Source organism: Myxine glutinosa, chromosome 4 (genome assembly GCF_964187855.1).
Source record: "Myxine glutinosa chromosome 4, kmMyxGlut1.1, whole genome shotgun sequence".
Classification (NCBI taxonomy): domain Eukaryota; kingdom Metazoa; phylum Chordata; class Myxini; order Myxiniformes; family Myxinidae; genus Myxine; species Myxine glutinosa.
The window spans coordinates 64744544-64771687 of record NC_136264.1 but is presented as its reverse complement, the minus strand read 5'-3'; the positions used below and the strand labels follow the sequence as shown (position 1 = coordinate 64771687).

Sequence of the window (27144 nt, the reverse complement as noted above, 5' to 3'; positions counted from 1 at the left end):
TTTCAGTTTTTTTTTTTTAATAAATTTGCAAAACTTTCTAAAATCCTGTTTTTTCTTTGTCATTATGGGGTATTGAGTGTAAATTGATGAGGGAAAAATGAATTTACATGATTTCAGCATATAGTACAGCGGATAAGCTCTCATATTTTAACAAATTGTGCATTTTTGGAAAAAAGCATGAAATTTCTAGCATAGTTAGTATATACCATAAGGTTTATTTTCAGATGTGGAGGGAAGTCAGATTTGACCTCTGAGGACCGTGAGAGGTCAAATCCAAAATGGCCGCCAGTCCACTGGGTCTAATGTTCTAACGCGCTTAATTTTGGAACCAAACAGTGTCGAAAAACATTATAGGTGTCATTTCCAACTAAATTGGGGATGCCCATTCATTTGGTGATACTTTTGAGATCGCCAGAATGCAAGGACATGCATTTAGGTCAAGGTAAAATTACGTTAAATATCTATTTTGATGATACTGCAGTTGGAACTGCTGTTGGAAAAAGTTCATTTGAACTTTTAAAACTTTATTTTTTTCAGGTGCAGGGAGGGATAGGTACAGAACACCCAAAGACCAGAAATGATGAAAAAAAGTGTTTACACTGCAAGGAATGATGCAATAACCTCTGAAAAAATAACTGTAGTTAACCAAGTATGTCCACAAAAGCTTACATTAAATCAAGTGCAATGATGAAAATTGGTAATGATCAAAATCTAACAGTCTCCAGAACAGAAGCACAGTGCAGTACACTTGAGTGCAGCTTTGGCACTTGCAGCGTCCAGTGCACCCTTTCTTGCAGCCACAGTGCATCGATTTTGGCACGATTTTGATGCTTCAGGGAGAGTGCTCCAAAGAGGCTGCCACCCAGTTGTCTCCTTTGTCCAGCCCCAGTCAGATGGGTCTGGCATCTCTGGATCCATGACCAATGCCTGGTTCCAACAGTTGGCCTGGTAGCAAGTGTGCTTGATGTGCTGCTTGAGTGCTGCCTGGGTTGGAGGAATGTTCTCTAGAGTTCTACACTTCTGTGTGAAGAGCTGTTTCCTGGCATCATTCACTTCCGTGCTCTCACTGGTTCGGTCGTACATCAGCACCACAAATCGCTCCAGCAGTAACATTGAGCCTTCACTGACCTCACTTGGCATGCCTAGGAGTTCATTGAAAGCATCATTCACCTCTAAGAAAGACTTCCAAGTTTCCCAGGCAGTCTTCTTTCCTCTGCCAGCGAATGCAGATACAGTATCACACCCGGTGAAAGCATGAAAGATTGGGAGAGTCAGACACTGTTGGATTCAATGTGGCAACCATTTCGTGAACAGCTATGTACCGAAAGCTTGACCCGACACCAAAGGCAACCCACAGCTCATCAGGAGCATCCCAAATTTAGTTGGAAATGACACCTATAATGTTTTTCTACACTATTTGGTTCCAAAATTAAGCGCGTTTGAACATTAGACTCGGTGGACTTGTGGCCATTTTGGATTTGACCTCTCATGGTCCTCAGAGGTCAAATCTGACTTCCCTCCACATCTGAAAATAAACCTTATGATATGCACCAACTATGTTAGAAATTTCATGCTTTTCCCATAAAATGCACAATTGTTGTTGTTATCCGCTGTACTAATAAGGCTGCAACATAACAAAATGTGAAAAAAGTGAAGGGGTCTGAATACTTTCTGAATGACTGTATAATCAAGCACACAGCCTTGCAGTCTTCATAGACAAACATTGGCAGTAGAATGGGCCATACTGAAAGATCAGTGCCTTTCAATGTGGCACCGTCATGGGATGCCACCTTTCGAACAAGTCAGTTCGTCAAATTTCTGCCCTGCTCGAGCTGCCCCGGTCAACGCTAAGTGCTGTTATTGTGAAGTGGAAACCTTTTGGAGCAACAACAGCTCAGCCGCGAAGTCATAGGCCACACAATCTCACAGAACGGGCCCGCTGAGCGCTGAAGCGCGTAGTGTGTAAAAATCGTCTGTCCTCATTTGCAACACTCACTACCGAGTTCCAAACTGCCTCTGTAAGCAACGTCAGCACAACAACTGTTCGTCGGGAGCTTCATTAAATGCGTTTCCTTGGCCGAGCAGCCGCACACAAGCCCAAGATCGCCATGCGCAATGCCAAGCGTCGGCTGGAATGGTGTAGAGTTCGCCACGATTGGACTCTGGAGCAGTGGAAACTCGTTCTCTGGAGTGACGAGAATCACGCTTAACCATCTGGCAGTCTGATGGACGAATCTGGATTTAGCGGATGCCAGGAGAATGCTACCTGCCCGAATGCAGAGTGCCAACTGTAAAGTTTGGTGGAGGAGGAATAATGGTCTGGGGCTGTTTTTCATGGTCCAGGCTGGGCCCCTTGGTTCCAGTGAAGGGAAATCTTAACGCTACAGCATACAATGACATTGCAGACGATTGTGTGTTTCCAACTGGGGCAACAGTTTGTGGAAGGCCCTTTTCTGTTTCAGCATGACAGTGTCCCCGTGTACAAAGCGAGGTCCATACAGAAATGGTTTGTCGAGATCGGTGTGGAAGAACTTGACTTGCCTGCACAGAGCCCTGACCTCAACCCCATCGAACACCTTTAGGATTAATTGGAACGCCGAATGCGAGCCAGGCCTCATCACCCAACATCAGTGCCCGGCCTCACTATTGCTCTTGTGGCTGAAATAAAACAAATCCCCGCAGCAATGTTCTAACATCTAGTGGAAAGCCTTACCAAAAGAGTGGAGGCTGTTATAGCAGCAAAGTGGGGGACCAACTCCATATATGAATGCCCATGATTTTGGAATGAGATGTTTGATGTTCGGGTGTCCGCATACGTTTGGTCATGTAGCATATATATAATGCTGCGAAGTGTTGTGTGTGTTTGTATGTGTGTTTGTATGTGTTTGTATGTATGTGTATATGTTTATATGTATTTGCAATTCTGATTTTCTTTACTATTGCAGGTTCGTCACTCTACTAACATAATTTATGTGCGTGATTACGTAATTAATTTGCTTTATGATCATACACAATAATAAAATGTGAATATTTAAAATGGCTCGTTTTTCGGTTTTTTTTTTTTTTACTTCAACACATGTATAATATGATATGCATGTATAATATGATATGCATGTATAATATGATATGCATGTATAATATGATATGCATGTATAATATGATATGCATGTATAATATGATATGCATGTATAAATGCATGTGTAATATGACATGATTCATTGTAAATGAAAGGTCAGCCTCGTGAGAGGGCTCGAGACTGTTTGTGCTGATTATGACGATTGAGTAAACGATTTCCCTTTACATAAGAAGTGGTAAACGTTGACGATTTCACCGTAAATGTTCCGCCTTTCCCAGGAAGCAGCTTATTCCACACTCGTCACCGTCCTGTGTGCTCTCACTGCTCTGGGCGTCCTTGGATTCGCCGACTACGGGATTCCTACTCCATGGAAAAGATACGAAGCTTGTTCGGACGAGGTGATCAGAGGAGCCATTTGGAGGTTGGCGAAGATGAGGAGCGCCTGACCGAAGCTTCCGACGTTGTTGATGAGGTGCGGATTTTAATTGTTTAATTACTTTCATAACTGCGTCCGTGTGTCTGTGTTTTCATCGCTCGTGACTCCTATAATCGCTGCCATTGTAGTTTTGTTGTTTTCGCATCAGGTAAATCTGCGCTTTATTAATTGATGGAGGGATTGTGTTCGTACATATATGATACATACGGTATATATATATATACTGTATAACTTATTTGTCCGTGTGAAACTTTTACCCTCGACAGCGAGATCCAGGCAGTGATTTATTTTCCTCTCACTCGGATGTTCTTTTCCCGGGAAGCCGATGTAAGTTCATTTGTGCGGGAATGTGTGTTGTTAGCACGACGTGTGTTGTGGTTGTGTCCCGGGAGCGCGTGCGCGGTCACTTGCCGATGAGTCAAGATCCGCGGACTCTTCTTCTTCGCCGTTGTCTTTCTGCGCTTTTCTCTGTTGGAAGTGTGAATTCTGAAGTGTCAGCGAGAGTTCAATGACGTCTATTTTGTTGCTTACGCTTGGAGGTTTCGAGTTGAGAAAAACTTTTAAAAGTGAGGAAAGGAAGGAAGAATTGATTAATGAGAGTGTGGGAAGAAAGGGAAACGGGTTTGGAAGGAGATAGGACTGAGGCGAAAGAAGGGAAAGGACATGCATGACCATACACTGGGATATGGGAGATGGTCAAAAAATTGCGTCCGCAATAATTAGATGACTGGGAAAGTAATGGCAAACCACCCAGTGCAACCCTTGCCATAAACTGCTGCGAAAGCACCGAGAGTATGGCACATCAAAAGAAGGAGCTAATTGAATGGCAGGGATGTAGGTGTGCAGGGTAGTACCATATACTGACATGCACCACCACTACCATCCAATAAAGGGTACATTGCACAATGGTGGTAGGAGGAGGGGGTTGTGTTTGCTCCTACTTTGGGGAAAGCATACTGATGTCATGACTTTATAATTCTGTGTTCTTTGACCGTCTTGCTGCCTTAGCCAGAACAACTTTGCTTTTACATTTGGGCTTCTAATCAGGATGGCAAGAAACCATTTGTTCTTGGTGGAATTACTATATTATTGTCATTACTTTTACTTGCCTCATTCAAAAGGGAGAGGTGTGTTGTTGGTTGGTATCTCCATATGCGGGTTTCAGAAGGTGGAACGGACGGAGCCCTCCCAGGTCTCGAAGTAGTGTGTGTGTGTGTGTGTGTGTGTGTGTGTGTGTGTGTGTGTGTGTGTGTGTGTGTGTGTGTGTGTGTGTGTGTGTGTGTGTGTATGTATGTATATGTATGTATATATATATATATATATATATTGTTACGGACACGACTTAAGATGTTGCTTGACCGAGCGGAATGGCCGCCGTGTTCGCACAGGTTACCCGATTCTTCCCCAACTCACCCGATTCCACTCGAACGTTGGCCGAATCGCGCTACGCTAAATCAATGAAGGAAAGGACACAACGGCTGGGATAAATGCAACGACACAAGGGGTACAGTTCTCAAGACCTCCGGAGGAGGATATAATTGGTGATGCAGAAACGGGTAGATTACACGGTAAGAGGTAAAGCACAGAAAAGATGGGCACTTAGACACAGTCTTATCTATCCCCGACAGACCACAGACAAACGGGACAAGACTGACTTACACAGGGATTGATGGCGGGGAAGGACAGGCAGTCGATAGCACAAGGTGCACCTTGGCTCAGGGACAGAATACAGCACGGTCCAGTAGATGCAGGGAGGTGTCACAGCGCTCGGTTGGTGGCGTCTCTCTTCCTTCAAGTCCAGCGCGCATCTGACGTCACCTCCCTCTCTCTGCGCATGCTCAGCGGGGAGTGACACGCCCTCGGCTCCTTGGCTCCGCCCCAGATGGAATCGGTCCGCCGCTTCTATTGGGTGCGGGGGGTTACCGGGCTCCGCCCTTGACGAGGAGCTGACAGCGAGCCCCTGCGTGGTAACCCCGTCGGAGCACATGTTCAATGGCGGCTAACCAAGCCGGAGTGAGGACGCACACTCCCCGCGCCGCCGCCGCTGTTGTTGTTGTTGTTGTTGTTGTTGTTGTTGTACCATGAGGAAGAGCTGCGGGGAGGTATTGGGAGGTCCTAAACTTTCTAACGGTGCCATACAATCACATTCTGGTGCAACGAAGAGTCAGAATTAATGGAAACGAGTCCTTAACTGACATAGACTAAGAATAACTAGCAAGATGTCCTATAGTTGTCTACGTGAGATGCGGTGGACCTGGATGCGACATTTAATGGGGGAAAAAGGGGGAGGTCGGGTCTACAGAGTGTTGTTTACAGAAAATGGGACTAGGGAATGGGGGATTGGGGATAGTTGGGAAGTATTGGGGAAATAGGGGAATATTTACAAGCGGATATGGATGGAGGCCAATCTCATATCCGCAACATTGCACCCTTCTCTACCTCGGGGCGTCCCGACCCGATAAATTTTTACTTACTTTAGTGTGGCACTCAGATGTAGTTCCCTCTACTATTAACTCAACCCTGAGTGCGACAGTTTTACAGATGTTCACAAATGAGTAAATATGTCCCCCTGCGACGTTGCACCCTTCTCCTCACAGAAACACACCCACAGGATAACCGAATCGCGGAAAGAATCCTCAAACTAAACATACAGCCGGTAGGGAGCATTATTTACACAAGACTGATATTTACACTACGATCCAGGACCTGTTCTTTGAGGAACACATGCAGATGTTATGCATAGAGAGAGAGCACGCATGCCAGCATCGATACACCAACCCACGAGTGCCCTGTGGCCTTACGGCCTTTAATAATGTGCAGAGCACCCCATCCAAGCACCAAAAGCACCACCCCATACATACAGTCAGCACCATCCGGTGCACCAATAAAGTGTTCAATAATCACCGGTGGTGTCGCAGCCGGCCGATGTTCCGCCGCTGGTCTTGCCTTGGAGCCCACTTGGTGTTCTGGCTTCCATAGAAATAAAGAAAGGCGCCAACCGCGTCCATTTCTAAATTGTGGCCGTCAGGGGGCCAACTATAGTGGTTCACCTCTATGGCATAGGTGCCACGTTGACCCAGAGGTCCATCAACGGGTGGTGCTTGCCCGCAAAAGAACTGCGGTCCATGGTGGGCGGCCACAAAAATTGCGGTCCATATGGTGTATCGATCCAGGCAGCAAGCAGCGAAAGTACAGGCCCACAACTGCAGAGCCAGCACCTCTCTCTCCTCTCTCTCTCTGCCCCAAAGCCAGATCCTCGGAGGTGGGAGACAAAAGAAAAGACAAGTGAGTAAGGTGGTAAGGGCGCAAAAGTGCACGCAATACAAGGTAATGCACACTGGGGGCACATGGGAACCAGGTGAGACGGGTATGTTCCTACCGTACGCCCCCCCCACCAGGTAACCTACATTGCCCCTCCCTTACCCCTTACTGTATCCACAAAACACAACACTACCCATAAACATCTACTTTACACATCAACAAACGTCCCTACTGTCTTCCCCGTTCCTCCCATAAACCAAATTCGTCTTCTCTCCCTCCTAACCAATCAAATTTGCCATTTCCAACTCGACATCAAAATTTGCCATCACCAATTCATCATCAGTCCCTCCTAAGGAGGGAGAGATGGAATCACCCCAATGTCTCATCCACGTCGTGATGCGTCTCACAAATCCACACAGCAATTCTCATTTCCTGCAACACAAAACAAAGAAACACAGGTGTGGAGTCATCATCATCACCTCAGGTAAGTGGCTGCGTATGGTGCGACAGGTTCATCAATCCTAACTATTTCCTAAATGACTTTAACAACTTTACATTACCCGGGGTCTTTCCCTGCCAATCCATTGGCCAACTTACACTATGGGTTCTAAAAACCAATTCCCATTGACCAAGCTGTGGTGCTTCTCAATTTGGGGTCTCACTCCCCCGATTCAACACTCGGTGCTCTCGCACAATTTCTGGGCTGTGACGTGTAGCTCTCCCAGCAGGTCTACCCACCTGCACACCTCCACCACTGTAGTTGCCACCCGAGCGTACCTGCTCCTCACCCTAATCTAACTAACTGGGGAAGGCCCTCTCGCACTCTCACCCCCTCAGTGCCCTCTCTGGCACGGGCTGCCCGATCCACACCCGGGATCCTCAGGCACCCACTGACACTAACGGCTCCCAGAGCCCACCTGCGGCCTCACCTGGCCGACATCCTCACAGTGGTGGAGTGCCCAAACCAACTACACACACTAACAGGCTACACGCCCAGCCATTTCCACAACACTAATGCACCCATCCAAAGACCATTCTTTCACCCGCACCACAGATGCCAATATCCAACCACAATTTACCTGTACCCTCTACCTAACACTTACTCTACCCGCCCCGGGTATCCGTGATGGGGGTCCACTCTTCCCCCATTCACACATTCGCACCATCCACTCCACTCCACAATTTCCACCATACTCACTCCACGACCATCCATTCCTGCTCCATATATTCCACACACCTGTACTTGCACACCTGTGCTCTCACACCTGGTGCCACCTGCACCCTTCTCTCCCCAAGCGCATTCGCGCTGATCCACAACACTCACTACTCATCCACTGCTCCACACACCTGTCCAGTTCTCACACAGCATCATCTCATCTAACTACTCCCCTCTGAAACTTGCGCTTCCCAGTCGTCCCTTTAAACTATTGCGCTCCCTCGTCATTATCAACCACTAAGCTACTACGTCCCCACTACAGGTATCAGTCACTATCTAAACCTTAACGTTACCTAATGTCATCTTCGCTAGATCCCTATCAATATAACCTAACCCACCCGGGCTAGTTTTCACTGCCATACACCCCATAAGCTATAGCGCATTTGCCCCACTCATGGGAAGGGTGGCAGGGATGCCACCCTTACCCACCGGGCCCATCGCTCATCAATCCCCCCAGTCCTCTGGCACTAATAAGCCCCCCTTATTCAGAGGTACTGGGTCCCGCCTCGGCATCTAAAGCCGAGGCAATCCACGGGGGCGCCTGCTCGCCGGTGTAGGGTCTTATTCGGTCGGCGTGGACGATCCGAGGAAGGGCTCGTGGCCCCATTTTGATTTTTACTACCACGTCACAGACTTGCGACAGGACGACCCCCGGGCCTTGCCAGGGAGAGGTGAGTTTCGGGCACCTACCCTTCCTCCTCCGGGGATTGAAGAACCAAATCTTCATCCCCGGAGTGTACTGACTCCCCTGGCTCCGGTGGTCGTACCTGCGCTTCATCTTTTCCCCCGCCAGATGGAGTTGGCGGCGGGCGAAGGCATGGACTAGCTCCATGCCTTCCTCTAGGTGACGTGCGTACCCCTCCCTCGGCGGGTTGACCACTGTGTCTGGCACGGGACCGCATAGCAAGTCGGCGGGAGCCCGTAACTCCCGCCCATACATAAGCAACGCTGGACTGCATGCGGTGGCCCCGTGCTGGCTGGTTTGGTAGGCCATGAGCAAATAAGGGAGATGTTCATCCCAGTCATCCTGACGGGTGGCGGTGAACAGTGCCAGTTGTTGGATTAGAGTTCGGTTGAATCTCTCCACCATCCCGTCAGATTGAGGTCTTAAAGGCGTTGTTCTTGTTTTCCGAATTGACAGGAGACTGCACACATCTTTTAGCAATTTGCTCTCAAAATTTCGTCCCTGGTCGGTGTGCAACTCCTGTGGAATCCCATGCCGGCACACAAATCCTTCCACGAAGGCCTGCGCTACCACCCCTGCTTCTTGGTTGGGGAGGGCGTAGGCCTCCGGCCACTTGGTGAAGTAGTCCATCACAACGAGGATGTACTTATTACCTAGGCGGGTGCGGGGTAGTGGGCCTAGGATATCCATGGCTACCCGCTCTAGGGGGGCCCCCACCTGGTGTAATTGAAGGGGGGCCTTCATCCTCCGTGCTGGTCCCTTTTTGGCAGTACAGGCGTCGCATCTCCGACACCAGTCCTGTATGTCGCGCCCCATATTCACCCAATAAAACCTCCGGCGTACCTGTGATGTCGTCTTTGTCCTGCCCAAATGGCCGCCGGGGCGGGTACCATGCACCTGTTGCAATATATTATATCGGTCTTAAATTTATTTGGGACTACCACCAGCCAGGAAGTTTTATCAGAGGGAACCTCCACCCACTTGCGATACAAGATGTTATCCTTCAATTCCAGGGTCTGCCACTGAGCCCAATACGCCTTTGTTTGCGCCCCGAGGGGGGTGACCTCTTCCCCCTTTGGTCTTTGCCCCAATTTGACCCAATTGAACACTGGCCCCAGGACAGGATCCTCCTGCTGGGCCGTGCTCCATGCCAAAGTTCCGAATTCCTCATCTGCGGTTAGTGGCAAAATTGGCCCTCTCACCCGGGTTGCCCGGACAACGAGGGTCGGGTCCGAATCGCCCAATTGTTCCCTCTCCTCGTGTCTCGCACAAAATTTGCAGTTTTCCCCCAGACAAGGACGCCGAGAGAGTGCGTCCGCATTACCATGGGCCTTCCCGACCCTATGGGCCACATCAAAATCGTACTGCTGCAACTTTTCCAACCACCTTGCAATTTGGCCCTCTGGTTCCTTGAACCGAAGGAGCCATTGCAAGGAGGAATGGTCAGTTCTAACCAAAATTTTCCGCCCGTACAAGTACGGGTGGAAATGGTTCATGGCAGCCAGCATAGCCAATAACTCTTTGCGAGTGACACAATAATTTCGCTCGGGCCTACTTAAGGCCCGACTATAGTAACCAATCACTCTCTCCACGCCCTCCTGTGTCTGAGACAAAACTGCGCCCAATCCTTCCTGGCTCGCATCCGTGTCCAGGGTAAATGCCCCGTTGCTAGTGGGGTAAGCTAGAAGGGGTGCGGATGTTAGACACCCCTTCAATTTTTGGAAGGCCTCGTGGCACTCCCGTGTCCAATTAAATCGCGTCCCCTTCTCTGTAAGCCGGTGGAGGGGACGGGCCAACTCCGCAAATTTCGCCACAAAGCGCCGGTAGTAGGAGCAGAGTCCCAAAAATCCCCGCACCTCCTTGATGGTACGTGGTGCGGGCCACTCCTCTACCGCTTTAATTTTGTCTGGGTCCGTTTTTACCCCCTCGCGGCCGATCACGTGACCTAGATAGGCCACCTCTCTTGCAAACAAAGTGCACTTACTCGGGTTCAGCTTCAACCCTGCCTGTCTGAGGCACCCGAACACCTGGTCCAAATTAGCTACCGCCTGGGGGAAGGTCTTGGCATGTACTAGGACGTCATCCAGGTACACCAGGCATGATTGCCATGGCATGCCGCCTAGTACATGTTCCATCAATCTTTCAAAGGTGGCGGGGGCGTTACACAAACCAAACGGCATCACAGTAAACTGATACAGTCCCTTACCTGTGGAGAATGCCGTTTTCTCCTTCCCTGCCCTATCCATCTCCACCTGCCAATACCCACTCTTGAGGTCCAAAGTTGAGAACCAATTTGAGCCCGCAACGGCATCGAGGGTGTCATCAATCCTTGGCAGGGGATATGAGTCCTTGAGTGTCACGTTGTTTAGCTGGCGATAGTCCACGCAGAACCGCGTGGTCCCATCCTTCTTTTTGACCAGCACAACAGGTGACATCCAAGGACTTCCCGAGGGCTCGATCACGCCTGCGTCGAGCATTTTTTCAACCTGCTCGTCAGCTTCCGCCCTCTTGCTCCAAGGGAGCCGTCGGGCGGCCTGACGAATAGGCCGGGCCTCACCGGTGTGGATCTGATGTTTCACCAGGCCCGTACGTCCAATATCCTCGGTGGACAGGGAGAAGAGGTCCAAATGGGACCCAACCAGTTTGTGTAAGGCCTCCCTCTGGGTACCTCCCAACTCTACGCTACTACGATTTACCATCTCGCAAATGGGATCGGGCCAATTCCTACTTCTTATTGAAGGCTCCCCCCAGGGCCGGCTCGGCTGGACGTTCTCGCCCCTCACTGTCGCGACTTCCTCAACTGGGGTGCAGCCAGCTACCCTCGTGCCCCTTACTATAGTGCGTGGTTCTGTACTTATATTTATTACTCGGATGGCCACTACCGGTCCGTCTGTTTTTACAAGGGTGCGGCCCACGATTAAACCCGGTATGGACTGCGCTGCCACCAGTTCGACCAGGCCGCAGGACTCCTGCCATGTTGGGCGAGCTGCCCACCGGGCCGGCACTATCGCCTCGGCCCTTGGGGGAATGGTCACGGCCTCGGAAGCCTCCAGCTCCGCTCTCTCGGCCGTGCTCACTCCCCCTAACGGCAGCTCTTCTACTCCCACCTGCAGGATCCCCCGGCACAAGTCGATTTTACGACCGCTGGCAGTCAACAAATCCAACCCTATTAAACATGGGTCGCACACCTCCGCCACCCAAACATCTATCTCCCTCCTTACCGACCCTAACTTGAGGGTCACAGAACCACGCCCTATGATCGGGGCCGTTACCCCGGTAGCGAGTTGCAAACTATAATTTTGCAGGCGCTGGATCTTATCCCAGCCACCTGCGCTCGAATCAAGGACCACAGGGCTGATGATCGTGGCGCTAGCTCCTGTGTCCACTACGGCGTCTACCCCCACGCCGGCAATTTTGCATCTGATTGTCAGGCTACCGGTTCCAATCTGGCCACAATAAATGACCTGTCGCGTCAATGAGGGCTCTCCTCCATCCTCTTCTGCCGAACACCGCCCTACGTGCCCGACACCTTCTAGTTTCCCGGGGTCTGGCGGGGGGGTGTCTGGGGTCGGCTAACCCGCTCCCCCCTGGGCGGAGTTGAGGACCTCAACCGCCGGGGATCATCCCGGTGCGTGGCTCGACAGTGCCGCGCCAGGTGACCCAAACGGTTGCAAGTATAGCACCTCACCTGATAAGGTGCTTGTCTCCGGAATTCCAAATTTCCCCCCCCCCCGTAGGTCCGAATTGGATTACCCGCTCGTGGTCCACCGCGGGCCACCTCCGGGGCCGCCTGCCATGGTCCAGGTCCCGCCAGGCGCTGGTCCACCAGCCTCCTGACCATGCCCGCCAGGTCAGGACTCACGTCGGGGGCGGGCCCCCTAAGGGGTCCGCCCTCCATCGGGGGTCCCACCTGGCGGACCGCCATTGCGTGACGCTCGCTCCCCCGGGCGAGGGGCCTCGCTGCTTCCCAACGGGCCGCAGCGTCAGCCGCCTGGCTCAGAGTCTGCGGGCGCCACATGGCGAGCTGTTGCCGGAGCTCAATATCCGGGAGGGCCTGGATAAAATGGTCCAGCGCCAGGCTTTCCCGGGAATCCGCTGCCATGCTAGCATGTGCGATCCCCACTGCGCGGCGAATGTCGTGGGCAAGTTCCCCGATGGCTTCCTGGGGCTTGCGTTTTCGCAGCGCGAGCTGAGCTTTAACAAGCTCGCTCTGCTGTTCAATGCCGAATCGATTAATTAGGGCGTCGCGGAGGGCTGGCAGGGTGAGAGCACCCGGTGGTAATGCCGTCAGCACCTCCGCCGCCGCGCCGCGCAATGCGGCCACCAGGTGTACTCCACCTTCGTCCTCACCCCAACCGTTGCCCTTACACACACAGTCAAACTGCGCCAGGTACGCGCGTAGATCACTCTTGCCGTCATACGGCGCGAGTGGGACCTTGTGGGACCACCTCGTATGCGAGTCGTTGCCCGCCTGCCGGACCCCGTGCGTCGCCCCTTGCGGGGTCAGCGCGGGGCCGAACCGGCCGGGCCCCCACAGTACATTACCCCCAAGGGGCTCTCGTGCCTCCCCTGTCCCTCTAACAACTACCCCTGTTGGTGTCGATGCATGGGTCACACTTCCGCAACCCGCTACCCATTCCATACCACCACCACCTTGCTCACCCACACCTCGCACCTCTCCCATCACCGGACCCTCTTGCTCGCACCCTCGTTCCATACCCTCCGGACCAGCCATACACCTCACTCTTGGCCTCTCACGAACATCCGGGTCCATCTCGACCCCCAAGCTTATTAAATCACCTGGCGCATCATACGCACGACCATATTGGTCACCACTTACACCGGGTCCTCTTTCTCTTCGCTTCTCCTCCATCACCTGCGAATCCCTCATCCGGTTAATGAGCACATCATCACGATCCGAACACAGACTTTGGACCAATTCTTTTACTTCCTCCTTTATCTCTTTCTTATCCTCTCTCCGTCGCTTCAGCATTTCACTCACCCGTTCTTCCACTTCTTCTAATTTCTGCTTCACCTCCTTCATCTCCTCGTGCGCCCCTTTAAGTTCTTCCTCTAACTCCACTTAATTTTTTTCTATGTGCTCCCGCACCTCCCGCTCTTTAACCTCCATCACCTCTACCACCTTGTTCATTTTCCTCGTCAGGTCCTCATGTACCGTCTGACACTCTTTTTTAATTACCCCTACGTCCTTTTTCATCTCCTTCTGTGTCGATTTTAAACCCTCTATTACCGCTGTGTTCTTCTTTACCTGTTCCCCCAACTCCTTTTGTCCCACTGTCAGTTGTTCTACTCCCAGCCTCAACTCCTCTATACCACCTTGCAATTTTACAGTCCCCTTTCTCACCTCCTTCTCCATGCGCTCCTTACAGTGCCTCACCTCCTCGCGCACTCCTCCGACCTCCTCACTCACACCTCTTCTGATCTCTTCTCCCATCACTTGCATCTCCTGCCCAGATGTCACCCTCATCTGCTCCATTTCCTCCCTGTGAGCATCCAATTTCGTTTCTACCCCCATTCTGACCCCCTCTATCTGCTGCCCCATTTGTTTAACTTCCCTTTCCGCTTGGTCCCTCATGTCCCTCAATTTGCCTTCCATACTGTTTTCTAACCCCTCTAACCCCTTTTGCATCCCTTCCATTTGATTCTCTTGAGCGGCCATTCTGTTTTCTACCCCCATTAACCCCTCCTGTATTTCCCCTAATCTATTGTCTAATCCCTCTATTCTACTCCCTAACCCTCCGATCTGGGCCCCCATTTGGCCCTCCAATCGCTCACCCTGAGCATCCATCCGGTTCCCCATTACCCCCATTTGGCCCTCCAATCGCTCACCCAATCGCTCACTATCAGCCCTCATTTGCTCACTATTCTGGGCCATAAGGGCCTTCATTTGTATTAAAAAAAGGTTCAAATCTACCAGCGGCGCTATTACGGTCGCGGGCGCAGTCGCCGTGGCCATGTGCGAGGCGCCATTTTGCGACCCTGCCACCCTCACTGCTTCGCTCTCCTCATGTCCCTCAATTTGGTCCTGGATCGACCCTGCCTCACTCTCCTCTACCGGAACCCAGCCGTCTTGATCTGCCATAGCGCGACTTTCAAAATTCGGGTTTTTATTTTTGTAAAACAAAATCAAATTTCGCCGTTAATAATTTCGAGCGCGTGAAGCGCGCTTCGGGTCCGATCTCACTCCTCGACACCAATTGTTACGGACACGACTTAAGATGTTGCTTGACCGAGCGGAATGGCCGCCGTGTTCGCACAGGTTACCCGATTCTTCCCCAACTCACCCGATTCCACTCGAACGTTGGCCGAATCGCGCTACGCTAAATCAATGAAGGAAAGGACACAACGGCTGGGATAAATGCAACGACACAAGGGGTACAGTTCTCAAGACCTCCGGAGGAGGATATAATTGGTGATGCAGAAACGGGTAGATTACACGGTAAGAGGTAAAGCACAGAAAAGATGGGCATTTAGACACAGTCTTATCTATCCCCGACAGATCACAGACAAACGGGACAAGACTGACTTACACAGGGATTGATGGCGGGGAAGGACAGGCAGTCGATAGCACAAGGTGCACCTTGGCTCAGGGACAGGATACAGCACGGTCCAGTAGATGCAGGGAGGTGTCACAGCGCTCGGTTGGTGGCGTCTCTCTTCCTTCAAGTCCAGCGCGCATCTGACGTCACCTCCCTCTCTCTGCGCATGCTCAGCGGGGAGTGACACGCCCTCGGCTCCTTGGCTCCGCCCCAGATGGAATCGGTCCGCCGCTTCTATTGGGTGCGGGGGGTTACCGGGCTCCGCCCTTGACGAGGAGCTGACAGCGAGCCCCTGCGTGGTAACCCCGTCGGAGCACATGTTCAATGGCGGCTAACCAAGCCGGAGTGAGGACGCACACTCCCCGCGCCGCCGCCGCCGCCGCTGTTGTTGTTGTTGTTGTTGTTGTACCATGAGGAAGAGCTGCGGGGAGGTATTGGGAGGTCCTAAACTTTCTAACGGTGCCATACAATCACATTCTGGTGCAACGAAGAGTTAGAATTAATGGAAACGAGTCCTTAACTGACATAGACTAAGAATAACTAGCAAGATGTCCTATAGTTGTCTACGTGAGATGCGGTGGACCTGGATGCGACATTTAATGGGGGAAAAAGGGGGAGGTCGGGTCTACAGAGTGTTGTTTACAGAAAATGGGACTAGGGAATGGGGGATTGGGGATAGTTGGGAAGTATTGGGGAAATAGGGGAATATTTACAAGCGGATATGGATGGAGGCCAATCTCATATCCGCAACAATATATATATATAAATATATATATATATATATACGTATATATATATATATATATATATATATATATATATATATATATATATATATATATATATATATATATATATATATGTATGTATATATATATGTATATATATATATATATATATATATGTATGTATATATATATGTATATATATATATATATATATATATATATATATATATATATATATATATATATATATATATATATACTGTATGTATATATATATATATATATATATATATATGTATGAGTCACAGTGGGAGCACAAGTTACCTTTCAGCTGTCTTGTAGGGGTTCAATTCCCTACCCGACTATAAACTGTCCGATTGGTGCTTCGCAGGCAAGGTGTTGCATTGTGCACACGTAAATTGCTGGCATCACTAAACATACTCCATAATATAAATTTATACTAATTGATGATAACTCAAAAAGGAACAATAGGCTTCCAGCCATACTTTTTTGTCAGCCCAATAACAGATAATATTTTCTGTACCATAAAATTGAATTTGTGTATATTGTTACTTGTCAACCTTGGGGAACGGCATGCTAATACACCGGTAACCTGGAGGCCATCACAGCAGAAAAGGATAAAAGGACAATGATGTGCCCTGGTATTGTTTAATGGGTGAAACCAACAAATGACAAGAGACAGAGGGATAAAGTTAGTAAACAATATTTAATAATCTCCTGCAATCATAGTAAGACAAATTAGCGACAAGAAAAACTAACTTGCCCAAGAATCCCAAATGAGGTAAATAAAAACTTAGAGTACAGAAATTAACTGCTCTCCCCTCTGGGCCGGTGCTCCTGCCTCACACCTAGCTCGTCTTCACGCTGTTGAAACCAAAGCGTTCAGAAACATTGGAATCTCCCGCGATGAAGCTAACTCCAAGGGCCTCTCACTCACTCGCCGCAGGCAGGTTGGTGGTCTTTCCGTCTTCTACCGACTCCTCTCCGGCCTTGCCCCCCCCCCCCATCTCTCTCTGGGCTCTGTCCCCCAAATATTCCTACAGGTCGCACAAGATCTGCCTGCAACCTTCTTATGGTTAAACTGCCAAAATCAAGACTTTCTGCTCACCTTCACTCCTTCATTCCTCTTTTCTCCCGCCTCTGGAACAAACTCCCTCACTCTCTTCAATCCCACTCCACCCTCCAAGTCTTTAAAACAGCTGTTCACCACCATCTCTTATCTTCCCCCATCCAAAACCTTGATCTTTTCTACCCCTGCTAATTTCACCCCAAATCCACTTTTTTGAAATACCAACTTATTTCCTGGAAGTCCTTGGCGTCCTTGTGTTTTATACTTCTCCCACCCCCCCCCCCCTTCCCACGCCTCCTCCCCCCAAGCCCTCTCCCTCCCACACATCTCCCGATGTCCCTGCTCTCAAATGTTGTTTGTGTGCTTTTCCTTCTCTCCCCATCTTGTCTACCGCTTCCTCTTTTTATATATTTTGTTTGTCTGTTTGATTTGTTTGTGTGATAAATGTTAGCTCGTTCACGAGCCTCGATTCTGTATACAAAAGAAAAAAAAGAAAAAAAAACCCAGCGGGTCAGAAACAGCTGTAAGGCCAGCAGAGACGGAGATAGTGTGACAGACAGACAGACAGACAGACAGACGAAGCTGATTACAATATCCCCTCGGTTTTTCTTTCTTTCTTTTTTAAGGGTGACGATAATGATGATGGTAAAAAAATGATGATACTCATAATGATATTGATAACGATACTAATGATGATGATGTTTTTTTTGTATCCAAAGTCGAAGCTTGTGTAAGAGCCAACACATAAACCACCTAAAAACATAAACACACATGAAACATGATGAAAGGAGCAGGAGACAAAGGGGAGAGAGAGGAAAGCATAACAACAGTAGACAACTGGGACATTGAGAGGTCTGTGGAAGGGAGAGGACTGGGGTGGGGGTACAAAGGATAAACAAATGGACACGACGAGGACTTTCAGGAAAGAAAACGGAATTTGAAAAAGGTGGATTTGGGGTGTATTAACGGGGGTAGAAAACATCAAGGTTTTGGATGGGGGAAGATAAGAGATGGTGGTGAACAGCTGTTTTAAAGACCTGGAGGGAGGAGTGGGATTGAAGAGAGTGAGGGAGTTTATCCCAGAGGCGGGAGAAAAGAGGAATGAAAGAGTGAAGGTGAGCAGAGAGTCTTTATTTTGTCAGTTTTACCAGAAGAGGGTTGCTGGCAGATCTTGTGCGACCTGTAGGAATATTTGGGGGGCAGAGCACAGACTGAGCAGGGGGAGCTTGGCCTGAGAGGAGTCAGTAGAAGACAGAAAGACCACCTACCTGCCTGCGGTGAGAGAGAGAAAGGCCCTTAGAATCAGCTTCATCGCGGGAGATACCAATGATACTAAAAGCCTTGGTTGTTACAGCGTAAAGCCGAGCTAGGTGTGAGGCAAGAGCACCAGGCCAGATAGGAGAGCAGTGTTCCATTGAGCTGCAGATGAAAGCTTTGTATGTGGTGAGGAGCTCACTAGTGTCAAGGAAGGACTTTGCACGACGGAGGATGCCCATTCAGAAACTGGCCTTTGAGGCCAGCTTGGAAAGGTGGTTTTCCCAGGAAAGATCATGGCAGATAGTGAGACCCAAAAGCTTGAGTGACAGAACTTCTTCAAGAGGATTTTAGAGAAAGTAGATGGGAGGGTTGTCCAGACAGTCTTTTTGGCGAGACATAGTGGGAGTGGGAGATTTGTCAGGATTGAAAGACATGTTCCACTTGTTTGACCGGTTGGTGATTTCATCCAGGACTGCAGAGAGTGAAGAGGCTGCTGTCTGCCAATATATATATGAGGGTTGAGATATGGAGCGGCAGAGAGTGGAGTAATCAGCAAAAATATACAGAGGATTTTCAAGAGAGTCAGACAGATCATTTATGAAGACCAGAAAAGCACAGGGCCCAGAACACTGCCTTGAGCAACTCCAGCCTGGACAGAAATAGGAGATGAGAGAATTCCATTTAGAGCCACACATTGACTGCAACAGGAGAGGAAGTATGCGAGCCATACATCAAGATTTCCATGAATACCATAAGAAAAGAGTTTGGTGAGCAGTGCGGCGTGCCAGACCGTATCTAAGACACGAGATGTGTCAAGGGAGACGGCTCTGATATCCTGTTTGGTGTTGAGGACCTCCATCCATTGTTGAGACAACAGAAGCAGCATGTCCAGAGTAGAATGACCTGGTCTGAATCCAAATTGATGATCAGAGATCAAGCCATTGTAGAAGAGGAAGGATCTAATGTCAGACATGATTATGGATTCCATGACTTTGCTGATAATAGGGAGCAGGCTGATTGGTCTGTAGTTGCAAGGATCTGTTTTTGCACCTTTTTGTGTAAAGCGGTAATGTTTGGCTGATTTCCAAGCAGATGGCAGATGACTGAGCAAAAGAGAGGGCAAAGAGAAAAGAGAGAGGGTGTGAAAGAGCAACAGGGCAGGATTTTAGGACCCTTGGGCTAATGCCGTCTGGTCCAGTTGCAGAATTAGAGTCGAGGTTTGACAGAAACTTCTCCACCTTGTCAGGAGAAAAGGACACAGAGTCCAGGAGCAGCTGGGTTTGACTGGGTAAGGTGTGTACAGAGAGCGATGAGTTCGGGACACAAGATTTGGAGGCAAACACAGAGTTGAGACATACAGCTTTTTCACGTGCAGTCAGCTGTTTAGCCGTTTGAGGTAATGAAGGGGAACAAACACCAGACACAGATTTGACCAGATGCCACCAGGATTTGGAGGAGGGAGAAAGGTTTGAGAGTTCAGTCTTTAGAGTAGAGAGATATTGTTTCCTGGCTCTCCTGAGGGTAGACACACACTTGTTCCAAGCTTTGTGAAAGGAATGGAGATTGCCTTCCTTTGGATTTGCGTTCCATGAGGCAAAGGCAAGTTGTTTCAGGGCGACTGCCTCATCACAAGATTCCGTGTACCATGGACAGGAGGAAGGGTATAACAACTGAAGATGAGATGGGATAAATCTGTGCATGAGTGAGAGTAATTTTCTTTGAAAGAATTCCCAGTATAAGTTGATTTCAGAGACAGTAGAAATAGGAGACCAGTCTAGAAGTTGGCTGATTGAAGACCGTGCCAGTCGGCCTGAGTGAAATGCCAGACTCATCTGCACTGAGGAGGCTCTCTGAGAATGGCCAGAGAGATGTCCACATTAACAAGCACATGATCAGATGAACCGATTGGAGCAGAAGAAGAACGGCAGACATTTGCAGGGAAGTTAGTCATAACCAAATCCAGAAGAGATGATGCACCGTTGACCAAGATCTGGGTCGGGAAATTGACAGATTGTGTCAGTACCACTGTGTCGCAGGAGACCTTTGCTGAGGTGCCATGGCTGGTGCGAGAGAAACCCATGCCCAGCCAGCTGGAATGATGACAATTGAAGTCGCCACATATGAGGAAGAGAGAGTTGGTCCATGTTGTCGGACGTTGGTTGTTATCTCAAAATGTGGGTTTCAGAAGGTGGAATGGAGCCCTCTCAGGCCTCGCTGTATCCACCTTCGTGTGTGTGTGTGTGTGTGTGTGTGTGTGTGTGTGTGTGTGTGTGTGTGTGTGTGTACGTGCGTGCGCACATGTGCACATGTGTGTATACCTAAACAATTAATTTACAGCAATCATTTCCGTTATATTTTCGGAATAGCCAATACTGTACAATTCATAGAGTGTGTGTGTTTTATTTGTCCACTGTGGCCGCTCACTTGTTAGTCCCCTACCGGTGTACACCGGAGGGGACTATAGGTTTGCACGCCGTCCCTCCCTCCGTCCGTCAGTCTGTCAGTCCGTCAGTCTGTCAGTCCGTCACGCAAAGAACAGTTTTCCGGACTTTTTTTCTAAACGCTTAATGCTAATGATTACAAACTGGGCACATCGTTTCCTCGTGATAAGTTACAGATCAAGCTCGAACTTCACGACGTTTCGATCATTTTTGACAAAGTTATGGCACTTTGAACTTGGGAAATTCTGATAATTCTGATGATCCTTAACTCAGTGCCATTTTAAGTTTTAATTTCCTTTAAAAAAGATTTTCTCTGCAATAATAGGACCGATTGAGATCAAATTTTCACCATAGGAGGCACTCGGTCTGTAGAATATTTTAATGCTAATTATGACGTCACAGGTCACGTGGTTCTGGCGCCATATTGTTTTTCGTGAAAACACAAAAACCCCTTTTTCTCTGCAACAGCTGAACAGATCGAGGCCAAACTTTGCAGGCAGAATCGCATACTCATGACGAACAAAAAAGTCAGCGAGCATGACGTCATGCGTCACATGGTTTCAGAGTTATGACGTTTTTAAGCATGAACCTTTAAAACCGAGCCCCTCCCTCATTTTTGATCCAATCGAGGGGAAACTTCACAGATCTGTTCCGCATGTCATTCTACTAAAATGTCCTTTTGGAATTTGCGATAGCTCACGTGGTTTGCCAGATATCGTTAATTAAACGAAAATATTTTTAAAATGGATATCTCTTGAATCGCTTTATTGATCGACGTGAAACTTCATACTATAGTAGACGTCATGAAGGAAGCGTAACAAGTGTGCAAAATTTCAAGATGATTGGATGTACGGTCTGGAAGCTAGAAGTTGTTATTGCGTGAAGAAGAAGAGGCGTCAAGTGCTCGGATTTAATTATTTATCACATGTACAGACTGAAAGCATCGTTGGACATGACCTGTCGCGGTCATTTTAACCTCAAATAAAATTCTAATTTAAGATTTGTCAATAGCTGAGGTATATTAACAAACGAATAAAACAGATTTGGTCAAATTCTGACTTTTTTAACTCGATCGCAATTGACAGAGTTGTGACAAGCTGAGGAAGAAGAAACCTCGCAATCCAATGTGCCATAAATGTGCCATAAAAAAATGGATGTCTCTTGAATCGCTAGTACCCCAGACCGTGAGTTGGTAATAATTTATATAATTCACACAGTGCAATACGTGCAGGCCGCTCCACGGAGCGACCTTGCGGGCTTATCAACGAGGCGAGGCGTGACACACGAGTCTCAGCATACCTCAGATCAAGTTTGAAAACCAGCATCAACCGTGCATAAATTTGCATATTCGATCATTTTTGACAAAGTTATGGCACTGAACTTTGGTAGGGGACATGTATTGCAGCGCAATACTCAGAATGCTTGTTTTAACAGGGGGTGATAGGAACTCAACACATCTCAGTATCATCCACGGATATTTGTTGTATTTCCTATATATCCGTGTGGCCGATTTGCATCCAGGGATACAACAATTTTGATCAACTATTTTGAAATTGCCACTCTTTTGTTTAAATGCTGAAAATAATGTTAAAAAGATAATTTTCACTTCCAGATTTTGCCCGAGCATCAGCAGGTTAAAAGTGCCTGGACGATCCGAAATGAGTCCCTGAAAACACACACGCAGCACATGCACAAAAGGCATCCTTAGCATTCATACGTCATTTTGAAAGTCACTTATTAGTCCTAAATCTTTTGCGATTCGTTGATTTTTGTTGGTGTTTGCTTTGCGTGTTGATGCAAAACAGAATAGTGTAATTTGTGTGGATCTATGATATGATCAGGAAGTTTGTAAATATAAAGTGTTGCTTGCTGGTTGAATCAACCCTGAATCACAGAGCTAAAGTCCAGGGTCGATAAGTCCATTAACTAAACCATTTGGCCATTCTTACGGCCAACCATTCTTACGAAGTGCACTTGAAGTTTACTAACACAAGTTTGGTCGGGCTTACGTCTTGAGTTTTCTTGCACTTTGCTCCTTTCTAGCAACCGCATTATGTAAAAGAGAATGTTGGAAAAAAATGCACCAATCACAAATCTTTTATATTTTTCAAAAATAAGAAGAAAATTACGTGATGTTTTTACGACTCCAAAATAGATATCTGAGAACAATAAAAATTGAAAGATGATACTTATTGTTTCAGAGGTATGACACAGCCCAGGAAAATATTGATGAGAAGGTTTGTTAAATTTACATGTACTGTACATGTACCTGGACCACTCTGTTTTTCTTATTTGTCCAGGTATCTTGTGACCTTGGGCTCTATTGAGCATTTTCATGATTTGTGTAACTGTTGCGAGTTTGTGGTTTATGCATTCCCTGTCATGAACTGGTTCTATCAATGAACTGCACTACCCAGCTGGTTTTATTCATATCCAACACTGTTTGCGTTGTCAAGCTCTGTAAGAAAGTGGAAATTCCAGATCCTATTATGAGGAAATAACCCTTTCAAAACATAGAGTAATAATAATAATATAATCTTTGTCGTCAAAGACCAAAGTAATAATGTTTTCGGAAAGTTGTGAAATGACTGCACTGTGATTGGGAATTTTTTCCAATGTTGCAATTGGACTGAGGGCATGTGGGAGTTCTCTTTGTCTAATAAGATGCACTGAAAGCAGATGATCCTTAGTGTTTCTGCTTTCTTGGCCTATGACGCATGGATAAACAAGTAATCTCAAGAATCCACTGATGCCACGAATCTTGGAATCTGATTAACAGAAACATGGTCTTTCAAGCTTTCACGAAGGAATGTTGTTTTAGTGCATAGATTGTGGATTGACCAGGTCATTGATCAGCTTAACCTATAATGGTATACCAGATGTTCAACATTACGACTAAAAAAACACAAGTCAAATAAAAAACCAAATGGTGACGAGCTTTGTGATTGGCATGAATCCAAAGAAATGTTTTTGCGTGTTGCTCATGAGGGAAGGTATGGGTGTTTTGAAAGTAAATATTAATTATGAATTCAACAAAAGTTCTGATAATTGCATTATATGCAGGTGTGTTCCTCGTTCTTTTTTTGGTCACACTATCATTATTGTATTGGTATTACATTAGTTTGTTGTTTTGACTTTGTGTTCATTGGACCGGAAGCGCTGGCATGTGTTTTGGTAAAGAGGGGGAGTTCTGGGGTGCAATGGATTCTGGGGCTTCGCTTTGCTTGGTGCACTATGATTCTGGTACTGCAATAAAACCGATCGTTCTATTTGAACATTGCCTCTCTATCATCAACATCAGAACTTTACAGTTATGATCTTGCACTGTTCAAGCCAAGTTGGTCTTGCATCTTTACTAAGTTATTTGGAAAAGACTACCTTGCTGATCTTTCCATTTTCTCTGACCAATTTCTGGAGAAGGTACAGTCTGTTAAGCTTCTGGCAGAATAACTCACAAAGTTGTTTTTTTTTATTTTATGTCACTCACAAATAGAACATACTTTAAAGTGACCTCCCAATTTCCCTTTGAAGACAAACCATGGTATGCAGTGAATGGAGCTCTTTTTTTTTTCTAACTCCTCATTGTCACCCAGAGCTTCTGCATCATGTGGATGCTGTGGAAGCTGTTCACAGCTTTGGGTGTTATTATTCCAGTTCAAATTGCTCATTCAAATGCACAGAACCTGGGGCCACAGTTTCAGGGCAAAGAAGAGCAGAGGTAGGATGGGAGTAAGTTAGGGTCTTTCACTCAGAGTAGTTAATGCATGGAATTGTCTGGGCAATTCCACGGTAACTGAAGTTACATTTTGAGTACCTCAGGATCAGAAACTGATACGCAGAGCTGTCAGAAATTTCCTATAACTTTTGATGCAAATTGCTTGTTGGATACTTGGACCCAGTGCCGTGTATATTGAGAGTCTGGCCAACTGAAATACTGGCGCCATGTTGCATACCTAACTTCGCGCGCTGGCACTGCGACATGTATGTCAGCTGTGGCAATCCTGTAGTTCTGTGACGAGGGAATCGATGTTATTACTGTTTGGTCGCAGATTTAATGAGGAACGACTAATTCAAGTTAAAGTGATGTGTTGTTTGTTATTGGAATAATAAAATCTGCAAGCGGCGTGATTTATTCACACGAATTGTTTGCCTATCGCGGCACACGATTTATTGCCAGCTGCATACAGCATATTGTGGCGGACACAAAAGCCCACTGGCGTGGTGACATCATTCCACGCATCAAGTGGGCGGTGGCCACGCCCGAGGGGTAGGCGTGGCCTCATGATATACACCGGGCGACCAGCCCGGAGCAGTTCAGTGTTACAGTGTAGTCTTACAATAAAGACGTTTATATTGTTACGGACACGACTTAGATGTTATGGTGGGCCGAGCGGAATGGCCGCCGTGTTCGCACAAGTTACCCGATTACACTCGAACGTTGGCCGAATCGCGCTATGCTAAATCAATGAAGGAAAGGACACAACGGCTGGGTTAAATGACACGACACCAGGGGTACAGTTCTCAAGACCTCCGGAGGAGGATATAATATGGGTTATGCAGAACGTTTAGATTACACGGCACAGAGGTACAGCACAGAAAGATGGGCACTTATACACGGTCTTATCTTATTCCCGACAGACCACAGACAAACGGGACAAGACTGACTCACACGGGGATTGATGGCAGGGGAGGGCAGGCAGTCGATAGCTCAAGGTGCACCTTGGCTCAGGGGCAGAATCGACCCGGTCCGGTCCAAAAGATTCAGGGAGGTGTCTCAGCGCTCGGAGGTGGCGTCCTTCTTTGTCCAAGCTGAGGCGCATCTGACGTCACCTCCGTCTTCCTGCGCATGTCCCGCGGGGAGTGACACGCCCTCGGCTCATTAGCTCCGCCCCAGATGGAATCGGTCCGCCGCTTCTTATTGGGTGCGGGGGGTTACCGGGCTCCGCCCTTGACGAGGAGCTGACAGTGAGCCCCTTTGTGGTAACCCCGTCGGAGCACATGGTCAATGGCGGCTAACCAAGCCGGAGTGAGGACGCGCACTCCCCGCGCCGCTGTTGTTGTTGTTGGTGTTGTTGTTTCATGAGGAAGAGATGCGGGGAGGTATTGGGAGGTCCTAAACTTACTACTGGTGCCATACAATCACATTCTGGTGCAACGAAGAGTCAGAATTAATGGAAACGAGTCCTTAACTGACATAGACTAAGAATAACTAGCAAGATGTCCGAAAGTTGTCTACGTGAGATGCGGTGGACCTGGGCACGACATTTAATGGGGGAAAAAGGGGAAGGTCGGGGCTACAGAGTGTTGTTTACAGATAATGGGACTAGGGAATGGGGGATTGGGGATAGTTGGGGAGTATTGGGGAAATAGGGGAATATTTACAAGCGGATATGGATGGAGGCCAAATCCCATATCCGCAACATTGCACCCTTCTCTACCTCGGGGCGTCCCGACCCGATAAATTTTTACCTACGTTAGTGTGTCACTCAGATGTAGTTCCCTCTACTATTAACTCAACCCTGAGTGCGACAGTTTTACAGATGTTCACAAATGAGTAAATATGTCCCCCTGCGACGTTGCACCCTTCTCCTCACAGAAACACACCCACAGGATAACCGAATCGCGGAAAGAATCCTCAAACTAAACATACAGCCGGTAGGGAGCATCATTTACACAAGACTACACTGATATTTACACTACGATCCAGGACCTGTTTTTGGAGGAACACATGCAGATGTTATGCATAGAGAGAGAGCACGCATGCCAGCATCGATACACCAACCCACGAGTGCTCTGTGGCCTTACGGCCTTTAATAATGTGCAGAGCACCCCTTCCAAGCACCAAAAGCACCACCCCATCATGTACAGTCAGCACCATCCGGTGCACCAATAAAGTGTTCAATAATCACCGGTGGTGTCGCAGCCGGCCGATGTTCTGCCGCTGGTCTTGCCTTCATGTGGTGTACTTGGCCTTCTTGCTTCTTTAAAAAATAAAGAAAGGCGCCAACCGCGTCCATTCCTAAATTGTGGCCGTCAGGGGGGCCAACTAAAAGTGGTTCACCTGTATGGCATAGGTGCCACGTTGACCCATAGGTCCATCAACGGGTGGTGCTTGCCCGCAAGAGAACTGCGGTCCATGGTGGGCGGCCACAAAAATTGCGGTCCATATGGTGTATCGATCCCGGCAGCAAGCAGCGAAAGTGCAGGCCCACAACTGCGGAGCCAGCACCTCTCTCTTCTCTCTCTCTGCCCCAAAGCCAGATCCTCGGAGGTGGGAGACAAAAGAAGATGACAAGTGAGTAAGGTGGTAAGGGCGCAAAAGTGCACGCAACATTAGGTAATGCACACTAGGGGCACATGGGAACCAGGTGAGACAGGTACGTTCCTACCGTAC

At 48.2% G+C, this 27144-nt stretch overlaps 1 protein-coding gene across 1 annotated transcript in view; it reads left to right on the top strand.

Annotated features, from left to right (window-relative positions):
- Positions 1-3323: 3323 nt before the first annotated feature.
- Positions 3324-27144, top strand: part of LOC137424714 (endothelin-converting enzyme 1) — a 146629-nt gene continuing 122808 nt past the window's right edge. The window contains exon 1 of the mRNA XM_078775811.1: positions 3324-3548. Within this exon, the coding sequence (XP_078631937.1) occupies positions 3444-3548 (105 nt within the window). The 5' untranslated portion in view covers positions 3324-3443. The remainder of the gene's footprint in view (positions 3549-27144) is intronic.